This window comes from Petaurus breviceps, unplaced genomic scaffold (assembly GCF_028583685.1).
Source record: "Petaurus breviceps papuanus isolate PSGF00001 unplaced genomic scaffold, PetGlider_PUasm1.0 89393, whole genome shotgun sequence".
Taxonomy (NCBI): domain Eukaryota; kingdom Metazoa; phylum Chordata; class Mammalia; order Diprotodontia; family Petauridae; genus Petaurus; species Petaurus breviceps.
Genome location: NW_027187046.1, coordinates 100,119 through 118,825, shown reverse-complemented (window position 1 = coordinate 118,825; position 18,707 = coordinate 100,119). Strand labels below are relative to the sequence as shown.

At 34.1% G+C, this 18,707-nt stretch overlaps 1 protein-coding gene across 2 annotated transcripts in view; it reads right to left on the bottom strand.

Moving 5' to 3' along the window:
• Positions 1 to 18,707, bottom strand: part of LOC138176453 (mitogen-activated protein kinase kinase kinase kinase 3) — a 118,046-nt gene that overhangs the window by 37,280 nt on the left and 62,059 nt on the right. For both annotated transcript variants that reach the window (XM_069107237.1, XM_069107238.1), the window contains 4 exons: positions 15,007 to 15,166; positions 14,405 to 14,517; positions 11,505 to 11,546; positions 8,106 to 8,190 (listed from right to left, as the gene is read on the bottom strand). In XM_069107237.1, the coding sequence (XP_068963338.1) occupies positions 8,106 to 8,190; positions 11,505 to 11,546; positions 14,405 to 14,517; positions 15,007 to 15,166 (400 nt within the window). The remainder of the gene's footprint in view (positions 1 to 8,105; positions 8,191 to 11,504; positions 11,547 to 14,404; positions 14,518 to 15,006; positions 15,167 to 18,707) is intronic.

The window sequence follows — 18,707 nt, the reverse complement described above, 5'->3', positions numbered from 1 at the left end:
TGTGTGTGTGTGTGTGTGTGTGTGTGTGTGTGTGTGTGTGTGTGTGTATGGGAAGGTTGTTAGGGGGTTTCTACGGCTCTGACAATTAAAAAAAAAAGGAACAAAGTATTAAAGAAGAAGATACCAAAAAATACATATATATTTTTAGAAGGATTGCATAATTTACCTGTAAGCAATACTACTGTCTCCCTCCATTCTCTCCCAACCCACATCTGGATTTATGTTAAGTAGCTCCTTTGTATAGAACAAGACAGCCTTCATACAGGCCACTTAAGTAACTCTATGAAATAAAGTATTTGGAATGACTATTAACAAAATGCATAACCAGAGTCCTGAAAACATACTGTAGAACTTTGGGATGTTTGCCTCCAACTTAGACTGCTTCATCTATCTTCACCATTTCAATTTAAAAATTCTGAGTCAAGTCCCAAAAAACAAACAAAATCCTTACCAAATACAGCCATGCCAAACAAAACAAAACAAAACAAAACACACAAACAGTCCACTTAGAAGCATTTCCGGTACACAATGGAGGGCCCAGATTTGTCATATTCCTGCCTGGTGATTCATATCTTTTCTCCCAAAGTGGTTTGATCCAAGGAAAAGTCTCATGGCTGGTCCTCTGGTGTGAGTTCTATAAGTTCTACAGCTACTAGAAGCAGTCACTATTAGTCAGCTGGAAATCTCTGCTGACTCTGAGTAAGAGAACTAAGGCTCTTTTGATCTTACATTTCTGCCCTGATTATTCCTCCCTAAGCTTCAGACTGGGATAGTAGTTGTAAATGAGATCCTGATACATTCCTATAAGGATGAATTGAATTTTATCAATCCTGATATCCATGCCATAAATTAAAGTGAAAGGCAAAATCTAGTTGCAGATAAATTAAAGGGTAGCTCATAGATTCTTAGTAGAGAGAAAAATAAATTGGGGATGGAGAGCAGATTTTATTGTGTACAGTTAGGTCGTGATTAATTCATTTTCAAATACTGTGTAATCAATTTAATGAGAACTATGAAGTGATATCAGGCCACATTTAATGCAAGCCAAAATTCAATTAATGTGATGCACTGAACACAATGTTATGTCATTGGTCCATAGTTGCCTATCATCACATGTGGATGTGACATTTTGCTGCATACCACATTACCGACCATTGTGTAATTTTTTTTTTTAACAAAACAGATAAAAGAATGCTTCAGAAGTAAATATTACCAGCACAAAAAAGACACTTTATTATTGCATTAGGACAAAGATGGGATATACTTGAATGGTATTAGCACAGTTATAGTAACTCTGAAATAAGATGAAAAACTGGACGTCTGAATCATCAGTATGGAATATTATAAAACATACAAGCAAAATAAAAAGGTGAAGTTGTATCAGCTTTTTGTGGTTTTCAAACAACTACAGAGAACAGAAGTGTTATAGTGACAGAAATTGAGTGTCTTTAGCCATATGGATTGAAGGCAGCTGTAAAAAAATGCTTTCCTGTTAGCAGACCAGCCATTCAGACACAAGTTTCAAGTTTATTTAAGGTAGTGAAAGAAAACAGAAATGAAGTGGACACTGAAGATACATCTGCTGTAAGAGTTGGTTTGATAGCTTTAAAAATCATGTTCAATTGCATAATATTAAAATTATCAGAGAAGTGGCCATTGCAGATGAGGCTGCAAAAGCTAAATATTCTGATGTTTTGAAGAAAATAATAAAAAAAAGTGGATCAACAAATTTTTCATGTGGATGAAAAAAGCTTATTCTGGAAGAGGATGCCTTTCAGAACTATTTTTAAGGAAGAAAAAAATTCAACATGGATTTAAAGCATATAAAAATTGTCTAATACTTTTATTGGGAGGTAATGCAGGAAGGTATTCTAAATTAAAACCAAGGATTACTGATAGCTCTCCAAACTCCCTGTGTACTGAGAGGCTACAGCTGCTTACTGCTTCTGGTTCTTTAGCAGTCACATAACAAAGCCATAGTGACTAAAGCTGCTGCTGAAGACTGCTCTTCAAGTTGTTTTAGACCAGATGTTGAAAGACTTGGCAAGGACAACAAGATCCTATTTAAAACCCCAAGTTATCCAGCTCTACTTGGTGCACTGTGTAACAATCATGGAAACACAAATTCACCAAGATAACAAAGAAACTCTCTGTATCTACCAGCACATGTAGGAAGATTTAAAGAAAGGGAAGAAAATTTGGTCTCTGATGCTAAAATATTTTAAATAACAATGTTTTCATCATATCATCAGCATAGGTCTATCTTTACACATGATATTCAATAATTTGTCATCTTTTAATTGTTAAAATTTTGCTTTTTATAACTATTTTATTACTTTGTAATAAGCTTGAATAAAAAATACATGTTTGTGGAGCCAAGACTGCTGATTAGTAGCAACCCAGTTGAACTCTACCAACATTCCCCTCTAAAAAACTGTAAAATGATGCCTCAAATCAAATTCTGGATGAGCAGACCCAACAAAAGGTTAGGGTGAGACACTGTTCCAGACTACAAAAACATAGGAGGTTGGCTGGAGAAGTCTGTAACACTGGGGTGGAAGACTATCTGGAACCTACATATGTGATGGCAGCAAAAGCTGCCACAGCAGCTTTAGGAGATCTCTGGTAAGAGATGGCAAGGAGGTGGGACAACTGATCAGAAACACTTTACTGGGGACTCTTTGCTGGCACAGGGTAGAGCAACTCTGTTGTCCATACACAGTTCTGGGTCACAGTTCCAGGGTAGAGAAGAGTTCTGGGGTTGGTCACAAGGGAACACAATGGCCCTTCCTAGATAAAGACAAGAGTGTAGACAAGGAGAGCAATGACCATACTTCTTCCAGGATCACACTTCCCTGGAAGCACCAAAAACTTGCAGACTCGCCAGAATTAGTTCTAAAAACAGCGGCACAAAAAGGCCTGAAGCTTGGGATACTGCCTCCCCACCCCTAGATGAACAGAACCCAACTTTAACATAAAGTTCAAACTGAAGAAATAGGCTGGGAAAATGAGCAAACAACAAAAAAAGAATTGACCACAAAGGGCTACTATGGTGGTAGGGAAGAACAAGACATAAATGGAGGAGACATTAATGTAAAACAGCTACAAAGCCTCAAAGAAAAATGCTAATTTGACCCAAGTCCAATAAGAATTCCTAGAATAGTTAAAGTAAGAGATTTAAGAATGGTAGAGCAAAATTTGGGAACAGAAATGAGAGTGATGTAAGAAAATTATGAAAAGAGAATTAATAACTTGGTAAAAGATGCACAAAAAATAGTAACTCTTTAAAAAACAGAATTGGACAAATGGTAAAAGAGGTTCAATAATTCACTCAAGAAAAGAATTCCTTAAAAACAGAATTGGCCAAATGGAAAAAAAGGTAAAAAAATCTCATCAAAGAAGGAAGCTAATGAATCATGAGACATCCAAAAAAGTCAAAAGAAATAAAAAATACAAGAAAATGTGAAATATCTCATCAAAAAAACAACTGACCTGAAAAATATATTGAGGAGAGATATTTGAAGAATAACTGAACTTCCTGAAAGCCATGATCAGAGAAAAAGCTAGACATCATACTTTGAGAAGTTATCAAGGCAAATTGCCCAGTATCTTAGATCCAGGCAGTAAAATGGAAATTGAAAGAATTCACTGATATCCTCCTGAAATAGATCACTAAAAGAATACTCCAAGAAATGTTAAAGTAAAATTCCAGAATTCCAGGTCAAGGAGGAAATATTGTAAACATCCAGAAAGAAACATTTCAAATATCATGAAGACAGGATCATGCAAGATTTAGCAGACTTATATTATATTTGTTCCTTATATTAAAGGAATATGGGATATGATATTCCAGAAGGCAAAGGAACTAGGATTACAACCAAGAATTTCTCTAGCAAAACTGAGTAAAATCCTTCAGGGGAAAAAATAGATATTTAATGAAATAGGGGACTTTCAAGCATTTATGATGAAAAGATCAGAGATGAGTAGAAAATTTGTCATTCAAACACAAGACCCAGGAAAAGTATAAAAAGGTAAACATAAAAGAATAATCATAAGAGTCCCAATAAAGTTAATTTGTTTATATTCCTATACAGGAAGATGAGACACATAATTCCTAAGAATGTTATTATTATTAGGGCAATTTTAAAGGAGTTTACACAGACAGAGGGCATAAATCTGAGTCAATTACGTTGGAATCTCAAAAAAAAAAAAGAAGGGTGAGAAAAAGGGATGCACTGGGAGAAAATGGAAGTGAAAAGTAGAATCTGGAAATTTTTTTTTCACATAAAAGAAGTACGGAGGAATGAGCTTTTTTGGGGGGTGGAGGAGTAGGCAATACTTGAATCTCATTTTCACTGAAATTGGCTCAAAGAGGGAAGAATATATATAAAAACACTCAGTTGTGTATAGAAATGTAACTTACCCAATAGGGAAATAGGAGATGAAGAGGATGGGAGGAGGAGGATGGAGATGGGGTGATACAAGGGAGGACAGATTAAGGGAGGAGAAAGAAGTATACTGTCTAAGAGGGTCAGGATAAAAAAGGAGAAAGAAGAAGAAATATAAGAAAATGGGATGGAAAGAAACAAAATGTGAATGGGTTGAGCTCATTCATAAAATGGAAGTGGAAAGCAGAATGGATTAAAAACCAGAATCCAACAAAATATTTTTTACAAGAGACACCCTTGAAAGAGGAAGAGAATTAAAATAAAGGGCTGGAACAGAATTTAATATGCTTCAGCTGAAATTTAAAAAAAGGCTAGGGTAGTAATCATAATCTCACATAAAAGTAAAAGTAAAAATAGACCTAATTAAATTGGGAATTAAGTCAGGGAAGCTACATTTTGTTAAAAGGTGCCATAGGTAAAAAAAATAATGAAAGGAATTTTTATAGCAATTTTATCTGATAAAGCCCTCACTTCTCAAATACATACTGACTATAGAACTGAAACAAATTTGAGAAAATAAATGCCATTCCCCAACTGATAAATGGTCAAAGGAACAGTTTTCAGAAGAAGAAATCAAAGCTATCTAAAGTCACATGAAAAAATACTCAAAATCACTATTGATTAGAGAAAGGAAAATTAAAACAACTCTGAGGCACCACCTCACACCTATCAGAAATGACAAATGTTGGAGGGGATGAGGGACGAACAGTGAATTGATCCAACAATTCTGGTGAACAATTTCGCCAAAGAGTTATAAACCTTTGATTAGGTTATATAGGTTATATTACCTTTGATACAGCAATATCACTATAAGGTACATGTCTGAAAGAGATCAAAGAAAAAGGAAAAGATGTGCACAAAAATAATTATAGCATCTCTTCTCGTGGTGGCAAAGAACTGGAAATTGAAAGGATGCTCATTAACTGGGGAATGGTTGAACAGAACAAGTTCTGTTATATAATTGTGATGGTGACTGTCATGCTAACGGAAATAAATAACAAGGGGGGGTACTTTCAGAAAAATATGAATTCAGACCTATATGAACTGATGCAAAGTGAAATGAGAAGAACCAGTAGATCATTGTGTATATATACAGAATCAGCAATATTGTAATGATGATCAACTTTGAAACAGACTTGGCTACTGTGATTAATTCAATGAACCAAGACAATTCCAAAGGACTTATGATGAAATAAAAATCCTGTCCCCCCCACCAGAGACAGAACTGATGAACTGAGTGCAAACTGAAAGACAACCTTCTCATTTCCTTTATATTTTTCCTTTTTTTTTCCAGAAATATGCTAATATGGTAATAGGTTTTGCATGATTTCACATGTATTGTTTGTCTTCTCAGTGAGTGGATGAGGGGGTTAGAGGGAGAGAATTAGAAACTCAAAATTTAAAAAGAAAATAATACTAAAAATAAATAAGAAATCTGAAAAATATATTTTATCATTTGCTGTTTTATTATGTTATTAAAATAGATAAAAACTTATTTTTCATATTTTCATTACATATTTCCATCGGGCTGGAACCAATGACCATATTTTACATATAATTATGACTTCAAATAGTGTTAATTAGAATGATTCAACCACTTCAAAGGATTCATTTTTTGCACTAATCAGGACATAACCATACAAAAAAGAAATCAACTTTTTCTAGGACATTTGGTAATCATGTCTTGCAGAACTCATAAAAATCTCTTAGGCTACCCCAAAAATTAACTACAGCTTATGTACCACTATCTCTTTCACTGGATTAAGAAGTAGATAAATTCAATAAAGAATTGATAAAATTCTTCAAATGAAATTAACTTATACTTTTAACATTAGGTGATTTCATTATAATGATAGGACTAAGAAAAGAGACCAGAAATAATGCTAGAAAATATAGTTAAGCATCATGGAATGTGAAGAAAGGCTTATAGACTATATTAAAGTCTCATGCCTATTCATTATGAATATTTTGAGAAAAGGATCAAGTAGGGGAGGCTAGGTGGCGCAGTGAATAGAGCACTGGTCGTGGAGTCAGGAGGACCTGAGTTCAAATCTGACCTCAGACAGTAAACACAAAACTAGCCATGTGACCTTGGGCAAGTCACTTAACCCCAACTGCCCTACCTTCCTCCCTCCAAAAAGAAGAAAAAAGAAAAGAGAGAGAGAGAGAGAGAGAGACAGAGAAGGATCAAGGAATTGTGGGATATGGTGAGATATCACACACACAAAAAAAGGAAACAGATTCATTTTAACAGAGAGGAAATGTTTTGTTAGGAAATATCTGAAACAACTGTCTCTGTATGCTCAGACTATGGACTTTTTAGAGCAAAGTTCACAATTAATACAAACCTAGAAAATACAAAAAGGGAAAAATATAAAGGGCAGAATTTAAAACAACTTCATTCTGACTTAGTTAAGTAAATTTTTTATTTGAAAAATTAAAAAAAAGGAAAGGGGAGAATATGATGACCCTAGTCAGCTTGAACATGAATATGGACATACTTTTCAAATAATCCCAAATACACTATTTTATACAGCCCATTAGAGTGGGAGAAGCAATGAGAGATAGTAGATAGAGAGCCAATCCTGACCCAAGAAGACCTGGATTTGAGTGTTGCCTCAGATGCATGCTTGCTAGGTGAACTCATTTAACCCCCAAGGTCCCCAGGCAACTAAAAGTACACATTGTATAGCAGTTGCTTTGGCAGAACAAGGTTTACTCAGTATGGATTGCCTACATCAATAAAATGACAAGTCTGGGCTTTACACCCTCTCTGTCCCCATTTAGTGAGGATCCTTTTATGGAAATATTATGAAGAATATAAGATACAAAATGTGGACTATGATTCAAAATAAAATGTGGGTTACTTTAGGTTGCCAAGAAAAACAGTAAGAAATGTGTTTGACTACCACATAAAACGAGATGCCTGCCAGGACACAAACCTTAATAAAAGGCATTAAGATGGGTCTACTAAGATGGTTACATAGCAGAGGAAAAAGTAATAGTAATAACTAATGTTTATAAAATTTATAGTTTTAACATATGTTGATCTTCACAACCACCTGGGAGGATGAGAAGTACTCATTCTCATTTTTACACATGTAGCATCAGGCTCAGAGAGATTAAGCAGCTCATCTATGGTTATGGAGTTATGACTTGTCAAAGCAAACCTCTGAGCCAGGTCTCCCCTGATCTCAAGGTCACACCTCCTCCCACTAGAACAAGCTGCTTCTAGAATGAAGAACAGACCTAGAGCTAGGAGTGTCAGATTCAAATCCCAGATTTACCATTAAACTTTATTACAGGGTCTCCCTAAGCAGAGCAGCACATAGTAAACATCTTAATTCAGATTTACAAGTTAGTACAACAACAGCTAAGTTTTGCTACTGGTACCAAGAAGCAGAACAAATTCTGTGTAGTATCTAAAGAGAGAGGGAAAAACCGTGGTTTACTGTCACACAACACCATACTATCATTATCCATTGTTTAAACACATAAAAATTGATTGATACATAAACAAATAATATTTGATCTGAAGACAACATTTAAAGGACTATTTTATCTTTGGTCATACATCTAGAAAATGAATAAAACTCAACAGCAGCTTCATTGTCTCAACTAAAATGTCATCACATGACAAATACATCTAGCACTTACCTCTCGTGTCTGGGTTTATCCATGATGTTGCACAGTGAATTTTCAAGGGGCACCCATTAAAAACCTTTGAAAAGCAAGCACCCATCTGAAAACAACAACAACAACAACAAAACAAAACCGAGTCAATGCACATAAATAAGCAAAAGGTTAATTTATGTATTTTAAAAAGAGGCATATAGAATTGCTGATAATTCCCCAAATAAGACAATTTTCCCAATTCTAAGGCCAATATGTAAAAAGTTTTAATAGCTCAATATTTTCAATATGTTACAGAATGAGGAAAGGAAAAAGAAAATAATCCACTATTTTTTATTCCTTCTGACTTTCTGAATAAATGACTAAAGATTCCCCCCCCCAACAATCTGTTTATGTATGATATTAACTCAATAACTAATATGAAAAGTATTCTAAGATTGTGGGATAACAATAAAATCAGAATAGTCACAAAGGCAAAGCTTTTTCCTTTGTTTTGCTTAAAAAATGATTTCGACAGCTGAATTTAACATACGAGAAATGAAAAGCAATGTAACTGAAAATAACTATTCTTTGTCCTTGAGTCTCATGAGGAGTACTTTTCTAGCAGTTTTCTTATATATAACCTACATTTTTTCTTTCTAGAAAGCTTCATTGGGAACATTTAATAAGAATTTAGATGATATTAAAATTCTTCAAACTTTGTGATTTCTGATAAATATATTATTGTAATGGTAATTTGAAGATCTTCCCTGCCCCCTAATAAGCCTAAGAGAATTTGAAGACCTTTCCTGCTTTGAAGATATACCTTGCCACTAATAGACTGAATGTAATCACATGGAGCCTGTGGTGGGAATAGTTTGCAGAAGGGTGGAGCAGAGCCTGCAGGGAGTCAGAGCAGCTAGACCAGAGGGAGGAGAAGATGCATCCCAGAGAGATAGGCTTGTGAATAAATGTTGGTTTGTGGGAAGGCTAAAGGATGCTGTGGCTCTCTGTGCTGTTATGGCTTATTAACTTCTTTGCTACTATGATGGAATCGGCTTACTGGTTTTGGGATTTGGTTTTCTGGTGTCAGAATAAATGTTTCGCTTCAGTCTTCTATATGGAGAATCTGCTATATTTTGCAATTGAGCATGATGCTAACATATATATATATATATATATATATATATATATATATATACACATACACATATATAGTCACTATTGGTGCTGTAAATATTGTGTTGGTGCTACACTTACTAAAATAATGCTTCACACATTTCAATTTTGCTTTATATTGGTCAAAAGTCCAACACAATATCAACTGAAAAATTCTCATTTTGGTCACAATCAACATTTGTTTTAGACTATTTACCAAATTAATTTATTTAACTATGCAGAATAACTGTTGAGAATATGGGTAGAGCTGTGAAATTGTTTAAATTTGATCAGGTAAAGTCTTTTTCCCAAAGTTATGGTAAGTTAAAAGAGTAACCTTTTTTTGACATACTAGGCATCATACTGCAGCATCAAGGCAAATAGTAAGCCAAGAAACACCAGACACAGGACAAATACTTGTGTTCAATACTAGTAACTAAATGAATTTTTGTTTAAGCCAGATACTTCAAATAGTTTAACTAAATTTTTGCTTTACTCACATATAACTAACAATCAATATTTCCAAGGTTTTAAAGTATTTTTAAAAGGGATATAATTCTGTCTGGAATTACTACTAAGCAGTAAAAGGAGATCATTTAAAAAAAATAAGGTAGAACTTATGCTATATTGTAGAAATCACATAATTTTAATAATGTATTAATTACATTCTAAGATAGTGAAAGTATAGACCTGTGACATTATTGGTAAAGGAAATTCTAAGGGTGAAAAAGTTCCCTCTATCAATGCAGGTCATCACCTTCTTTGTAATTCACAGTTCAACAGGTTAAATATCTTGCTCAGGGCTACCCAGTCAGTATATATCAGAAGCAAAAACTGAACCCACATCTTCCTAACCATCAGGCTAGTTTTCTATCTATTCCACAATATTGCCTTTTACTAAGAAATATGAAAAAATAGTTAGAAATTAAGGCAACATTTACCCTTGGAATTTTTTTTTAAATATGCCAAATTGGAAAAAGTTAATATAAATATAAAAAGAGCTAAAAAAGTCAATGTTAGCATTGGATTAAAGTAATCAGTATCATGTCATACAATTATGACTTTCAGTAAATGGATATCACAGTTGCATGTCTGGTTTCTCAAAATATGCTTAAGGTTAGTAGCCATTTATCTTAGTTGGTTAACTGTATCAGGATTAAATATGAGGTATTCAGGAGTTTTGTCTATACTAGCTGAATTTCTGGTCTTCCTATGAGTACACTATTGTTGTACATTATCCATCCTCAAATGTATGTGAATGTGCATGTATTTATGCATGATATTGTGTTAAGAAACGGATGAATTTTTGAATTTCTATGCACTAAAACTATATGGCATTGAACTACAGATACTCTCTTTGGAACATTAGAGATGTTTGAAGTTTATAGGATTTCCATTTAGAAAGGACTCTGAAGATGATCTACTGACCCTCCTTAGTTCTGTAAAGAGGAAAAATGAGGGCCAGAAAGGATAGGTAATTTGATTAAGGTCATGTTGTTAGTGATAGATAATAGTGCTGGGAGTTGATTGTTGGTCCTCTGACTCAGAGTCTACACCTTGAGAAGGTATTTAGGCTACAGAAAGTAGAATGGTAAATAATAGGTACAGAAAAAAGATCATGGATATACTGTTTGCAATATTTTGATAAATCAAGCTATATACACAAACTAATGTTTTAAAATGTATGTTGTTAATCACATAGCACTATATCACAGGTGCTTAAAAACTATTCATTGATTGAACGCTTAATTTATTCTCATTTCTTCACTGTGACATTTCATATTCTTTGAAATTAAGATATACATTTTTAACATTAAAGCAGTTTCCTTCTGTAAGAATCAAATTGAAAATACTAATATTAAAATTTAAGTTCAAATGATTCAAGAACAAAAATTTATTAATGTTTAGTTAAATTTTTTTTTAAGGCTGTGAGGTTAAGTCCTGGATACTAAAACAAAAAAGAAAAAGGCCTGACCCTGGGGGAGCAATGAAGATTCTACTGTGAAACTACAAAAGGCACAAATTAAATACACAGAATAAACAAGGAATTTCAAGAGGCAGAGGGTGCTAACAACAAGGGAGATGAAGAAAGGCCCTGATGTGATTACAGATTTAATAAAAATTTTGCTGATTTTGAATTTCTAATATTTTGCACTGTGGGAACTACAACAGAAATATTTTCAAACAGGAAAATAATTTACCCAATGATTCAAATGAATATCAATGAATGATCCTATTTTCCTGTGTTTTGTTGAATAACTTACCTTTCTACCATTTAGTACTTACATGCACTTTAGGTGTTGGAGGAAGACCATTGCTAATGGGTTTCTAGAAAAAGAAATGCATCGAGCAAATTGTAAGTACAGACTTTATAAAAGGTTGACTTAATTTCAAGGCTAATGTTAAAGATTATGAATTAACAACAAAGAACAGAATTAAAAAGCCATATTGTAACTAGGAAACACTGGGGGAAAAAACACCAATAAATGAAATCCAAAAGACACAATTAGATTCAAGACTCATGAAAAGAATAATCTCAAGGTGAAGTACTAACTTATAGGAAGCAATTATTTGACATGCTTTTCAAATTCTAGCCTGTACCCAAATTTTTACTTTTGGATAAGGTATTTTAAAGATAAATTTCTTCATGTTAAATTTACTATTATCTCAATTGGTATTACTGCCAACTCCTAAAGAGAACTCTCTATTACCATTATGCAATGAATTCAGTTTAATTGTCTTCCTTAAATTGAGGTTCCTAATATTGTGTTATATCAGCTGCTTTTTTTTAATTTTTTTTAATTTTTTTTTTTTTAAGGGTTAAGTAACTTGCTCAAGGTTACAGGGCCAGTTATTTCTGGATGTGGTGCTGAGTATCTGAGCCTGGATTTGATCCAGGTCATCCCGACACTGGAACCAGTGCTCTTACTCGCTGAGCCACCTGGCCGCCCCTAAGCAATTGGGGTTAAGTAACTTGCTCAAGGTTACACGGCCAGGTGTTTCTGGGTGGGTGCTAAGTGTCTGAGCCCGGGATTCGATCTCCAGGTCTTCTCAACACTGGAGCCGGTGCTCTTACTCGCTGTGCTACCTGGCCGCCCCTATCATCTGCTTTTGCTTAACTAAAATTTTAAATTACATGTCTCTCAAAATGTGCAGCAGTTACAACTAATGTCATAATGTATAAACATGGCTGGGTTTTTTTTTTAAACATTCTGAATAACTACATAGTTTTGAATATTAACCTAATAAAGAAAATCACAACTGAAACAGGTTTTATTTTTGCTGTTGCTATTATTAATTCTCTCTTCTAAGCAGACTGAATTTGTAAGGCAAGTCTACAGTTGGGAAAAAAAAAACAACCCAGTACAAATAATTTAAAATGCACAAATCCCCCAGCAAGAAGTGATTATTTTTGAAAATAAAAAGATGAGCTTTCTGATAATGGTGGAACTAGTCTACTGTATTTTAAATTCTTCCCTGTAAATTTGCATGCCTTCACCTGTATAGGATTATATGTAACTCATTACAAAATACCCAACATTCTATATTTTTCTCAAAAAAAAAATTTCTAAAACATCTTTAAGATATTACAGTGCATTATAATACACAGTTTGCTTAGAGGAAAGGGTACAGAATAAAGCCTTTAGCTGCCTATATGGAGAATATTACCATACATGTTGTGGAAGAAAAGTTTAAATATTCTGCATTTTAGATTACAAGATTGTTAAAGACATTTTGCTAGACCAACAGACATTCTTGCTGCTTGAAGGCAAATTCAAAGGCAGAGTTAACTTAAACTCTCTCTCTTCAGGCTGGGTACACATTTTACAGTATTCAGGGAAAAAAAATCTAGTCAAGATTAAGCAAGGATGAAGAGTCAGAGTTTAGGAAATAGTCTCTAATTTATCTAATAGAAATAACACATCTGAAAATGTAAGCATACCCAGGAGTCCTTTTTCCTACAACCATTCAATCTCTCTGGTCAAATGAAAGTGAACTTAAGAGAAAATTCTATAATACAATTAACCAAAGATTTCTTCCTTCTTCTATCTCTAACCACTTAATTTTGACCTAAATCACATCAGAGAGGAATCCTGCCTGGGCTAAATAAGCCTCCAACCATTAGAAACTGGTTAAGACTCAGAATGATATAAAAAGATTTCATAGCAGTATACTGTTTCTGAGTTGACAGTTAAAGAAAGGCTGATAAAGTTTCTCGTTCATATCAGATCAAGGAGTAATGAGAAAAAATGATTTCATAATCTCTTTTTAAAAAAGGAGGGACTTAGTATAATTGTACAACATGTACTGCTTACTGATGAGAATGTTCCTAATATGATAAAACTATCGTTTTAACTAGTAGATACAGAATTTAATGAAATTTTTTCTTAACTCAATCTTATAGGGATCTCTTCTCTACGAAAAGTATTAAGAAGAATTTTTCCTCAGCAACGGATATCTATATGTAGCTGGGGCTTACTTTCCAAATTTTAAAAATCTTTTATATTTTTACAGGACATGACAAAAAAATACTCAGCTAAAGTATTTTAATACATAAAATATACATAGCTATGAGTCTGCTTTTTGCTTTTTCCCAAGTGACCTATGATACTTACAACAAATTCATCCTGATTTTTCCTTCTTCACTCAGATTATTTTCTCCAAAGACTAACAATGAAACCATTCACTGTGTACTGGGTAGTCCAGGTTAGAGTTAATCTAGGGGGAAATAACTATAGCTTTTCTTATACTTAATGGGAAGATGGGGCCTTCCATAAAAATGAGGTCTTTCCATAAAGACAGCCAGGAGAGCTTTTTGTAGTCACCTTTTAGTAACATTGATGGCTACTGATAAAAAAATTTACCCAATAAAAAAAGAAGTGCTTCTATATACTCAGAAGCTCAAATTTTATATGCATTCTGGTACAATCAAGCATTCTAAAGTAAATATCTTTTTTAAATTTAAAATGCATCACTTATGTTTAAAATAACAAAACTGACTTTTTTCTGTAGTATTCTATTTCAGTAATTAATTCAATCACAATTAGTTGAATAGAAATGAATAGTGATTATAGTTGAATTACTTTATATTTTAGTTTTATAACTGCATTTGTAGAATTACAGCATTAGTGTAATAGTGAAAGAGGGCACAAAAGTACAAATGCAGTTTATAAATAAATACCTACTGGTACATCTTTCTTTTCTTTCCTTGAAAGGTTTGTGCCTCTATTTTCATTTTGCTGCTGGTATAATGAGCCACTTCGATCACCATTCAGTTGGAAGGAGTTCAGTCCATTACCTTAATAAGATATGTTTAGTTACAACACATTGAATATTTATGAGTATTGATACTACATTAAGGAATTTCTAATTTCTGTCTAAGGGCACTTTCTCAAATTAAAAATAAATATGCTTTATGAAACAAAAAGTCTTGTATACATTTTTCCTTATCATATGTCCTTGATATTTTCTTATAAAACGTTAAGCCAGATAAATGAAAATTATTCACTAATTTAGAAATGTCACAAAAAGCTATCTTTCTTTGAGATGAGAAATAAAAAACTCCTCCACACTCCAAATTTCAATTGCAGACAATATTTTCAATAAAATTCTACAATCTGTATGGTGAGAAAAAGCAAGAAAGATGGATACATTGTTCCCCAGCCCCTCTCCCCAGAGAGTATTCAGATTCAATTTCTTAATAGTTGAAATCCCCCATTTTTTCCTTCTCCAGGCCATATGATATGTCCAGTGTTGGTGGATTTTACTTGGTTTTTCCTCTTAATACCTAATGGGGCAGGTTTCTGTGGGGGTAACCGGGGAGGTGGTGGTCTGGGTGGAACTTGTGATGGCTTTGCTGGACTCTCAGGCACAGGACATCTCTTGATTGTCCCTTGATTATCATCCTCAGTGGGAGGAGTTTCCTGTGGTATGTAGATGGATTTAGGCTGAAATGATATATAAAAGTCATAAGGATATGCCGGTAAATAAAATTATTTTCCTGAAGAAAGGGGTTATATAATGTATCTAATAAAATATGTCCTTTGAAAACTTAAACATCTGTGAGGACAAATCATCATTCTTTATCTGATATTACAAACTCTATTTTAAAAACCACAAACACAAGTTTAAATTTTCCTATTCAATTCCTTGGAAGTATCACATAAATGAAATCAGGGAAACAGTAAGATCGTAAGCAAAAGAGTAAATGTATTTTTGATAACTTTAGAGTACTATGCTTGGGACATGTCATTCAGTTTGGAATAAATAATAATATTTTTATATATAAATGGCAGAATATATCTTTTAAAATTTACAATTGTGAATTAATGTCTGTACTGGGGATTCTTAACCTTTTTGCCTCATGGCTGCCTGGTGACATCTATGCATGACTTCTCAAATCAAATATTTAAATGCATAAAACAAAATACAGAATCACAAAGGAAATCAGTTATACTGATACATTCACAAAATATTATCTTTAAAAAAAACTCCAAATTCTGTAACCTTGAGCAAGTTACTTAATCCCAATTGCTTAGGGGCAGCCAGGTGGCTCCGTGAGTAAGAGCGCTGGCCCCAGCGTCAGGAGGCCTGTAATTGGTTCTGGCACCCACACAAAAATAACTGGCTGTGTAACCCTGAGCAAGTTACTTAACCCCAACTGCTTTAAAAAAAAAAAAAACACCTCCAAATTCATGGACAAGTTAAAAAGACCTAGTCTATGCAGATGATTTCCAAATCAATATATCCGGCTTACATCTTTCCCAGTTACCAGTTTTGCACTACTTTGCTTTTGGATTATTTCACCTGGATGTCTTTCATACATATCTCAAACTCAAAATGTCTAAATGACATTGATCATCCTTGTCCATAAACTGGCCCCTCTCTGTAACTTTTTACTTCTGTTCAGGGCATCATAACCCTTCTAGTCACCTACCTGTTTACAACCTCATGCCAACCTCTCCTTCCTTCTCAACTTCCCCCTCCATAACCAAGAAGTTGCCTTATCTTGTCAATTTTATTTCTACACCATTTGAACCTTGCATCTCCAAATGACCACTATATAGCTCCAGTATCTTTATTTTGCATTAGAGCTCTCCCTGGCTGGAAGGTTTAAGTTGTTTTCCTTCTTTTTCCATATCTTTTCTCCCTATTTCCTGAATACTTTCTATAAATCTACAATATCCTATGTTGGATGTTAATGGTTTCTATCTTCAAGAAGCTCGTGGTCTAAGGTTGGTGCTAACAAGAGATGAAAGAGATCTATTTCCAAATCTACAAGTAGCAAGAAAAGTTGGAAAGAGGGCAGAGGAGGAAACTAGAGAGCTTTTTTACTCCTCCAGGAGTTAGGCTTTCACTATTTATATTTACAATCCCTGAATACAGACATATTTATATTCAAATCTAAGTGCCTGTGTACACTCACACTCGCTAAAGCTAATTTTAAAAAGTTTAAATTATAATCTATAAGAAGTTTTAAATTATTCACAATTTCTATATGTCCATTACTATTTATCACCAATTTAAAAATATATTTATTTGATACATAAAACACATCCTTGAAGGATAAAATTGCAAACCAATCAATAAAAACAAAACCCTTACTTCTAGATCTTCATAGAAAAGTTGTCTATATATGCCACAGATATCAAAGAAAGTGATTAGGCTCTATGATTCTTTCAAAATAGCTTTGAAAGTAATAGAACACCTAGACATCATCTTTCAAGAACTTAATCAAGGAAAATCGCCCTGATATTCTAGAATCAGAAGATAAAATGAAATTGAAATAATCTGCTGATCACCTTCTGGAAGACTTCCAGGAATATTCTAGCCAAATTCCTCCCAAGTGAAGGAGAAAATACTACAAATTATCAAAAAGAAACAACTCAAATATCAGAGACAATCAGGAAAACACAAGATTTAACAGGTTCCTAGATTAAAGAATAACAGGGCTTGGAATGTGATATTCTGGAGGGTTAAAGAGCTACAACTAAACGGAATATAATCCTTTGGGGGGGGGGGAGAATGAACATTCAACTAAACAGAAGACTTTTGAATATTCTTGATGAAAAGAACAGAGCCGAATAGGAAATCTGAATTTCAAATATAAGAATCAAGAGAAGAATAAAAAAGGTAAATAGGAAAGAAAAATCATAAGGGTCTTAATAAAATCAAACTCTACATGCCTACATAACAGAATGATACTTGTAACTCCTAAAAGCTTTCTCTTATTTAGGGCAGTTAGAAGGAGAATACATCTACAGAAGGCATAGGTATGGGTTGAGTATGATGGGATGATGATCTAAAAAAATAAAATTAAGGGGTGAGAAAGAGGAATGCTCTGGGAGAAGGGGAAATGGAAGAGACAGAATGGAGTAAATTAACTGACATAAAAGAGCTTTTATAGTGGAGAGGAAGATGGGAAAGGTGGCATGGAATGCTTCTTGGTCAGAACTGGCTCAAAGAAGGAATAACACAGACACTCAAATGGACATATAGAAATCTATCTTACCCTACAGGAAAGTAAGAGGGGGAAGGAGATAGGTGGGGGTGGGAATGATTGAACAAGCTGCTGTTCTATTGTGCTATAAGAAATGATGAGCTGAACGCTCTCAGAAAAACTCAAAAAAGACTTACATGAACTGATGCAAAGTGAAATGAGCAGAACCAAGAAAACAGCAATATAATATAATGATCAATTATGAATGACTTCGCTCTTCTCAGCAATACAATGATAGAAGACAATTCTGAAAGACTTATGATGAAAAGCACTATCCATTTCCAGAAAAGAAATGATGGAGTCTAAATGCAGATCAAAGCATGATATTTTTTACTTTATTTTTCTTGGTTTCTTTTTATCTCTTTTTTTCTTTCATACCATGACTAACATGGAAATATGTTTTACATGACTGCATATGTATAACCTATATCAGATTACTTGTCTTCTCAACAAGGGAAGTAGAAGGAAGAGGGAGAGAGATACTTTGGAAGTCAAAAAAATGTTTTTAAAGAATATTAAAAATTGCTTTTACATGTTATTGGGGAAAAATATTAAATTTAAAAAAGAAAATAGTAGATCAGAATTATTTTAAGTATCTCCAGGCAGAGTCAAGATGGCGGAGTAGAAACAGGACTTCTTTGCAGCTCTGGCTCCCATCTCCCTCAATTCATGTGAAAAATGACTCTAGAAAAACTTTGGAGCTACAGAACCCACAAAATGACACAGAGAAGCTAACCTCCCGCTGAGAACAGCCCAGCAAGTCGGCAGCAAGCAGCCTGGGAGCCGACTCCAGCCCAGATTTAACAAGAGGTCTTCCAGGGCAGCCTGACCAGCTGCTGGGTGGAGGGACTTCAGATCACCAGCAGCTGTGGTGGTTTCCACAATTATCAACCCAGATGCCAAGGACAAAGTGAGAGGTCAATGCAGCGTGGACTTTGGGATCCAGTAGTTTGGAGTGTGATTCAGGCCTTTGCCCATGGGGCAAGAAG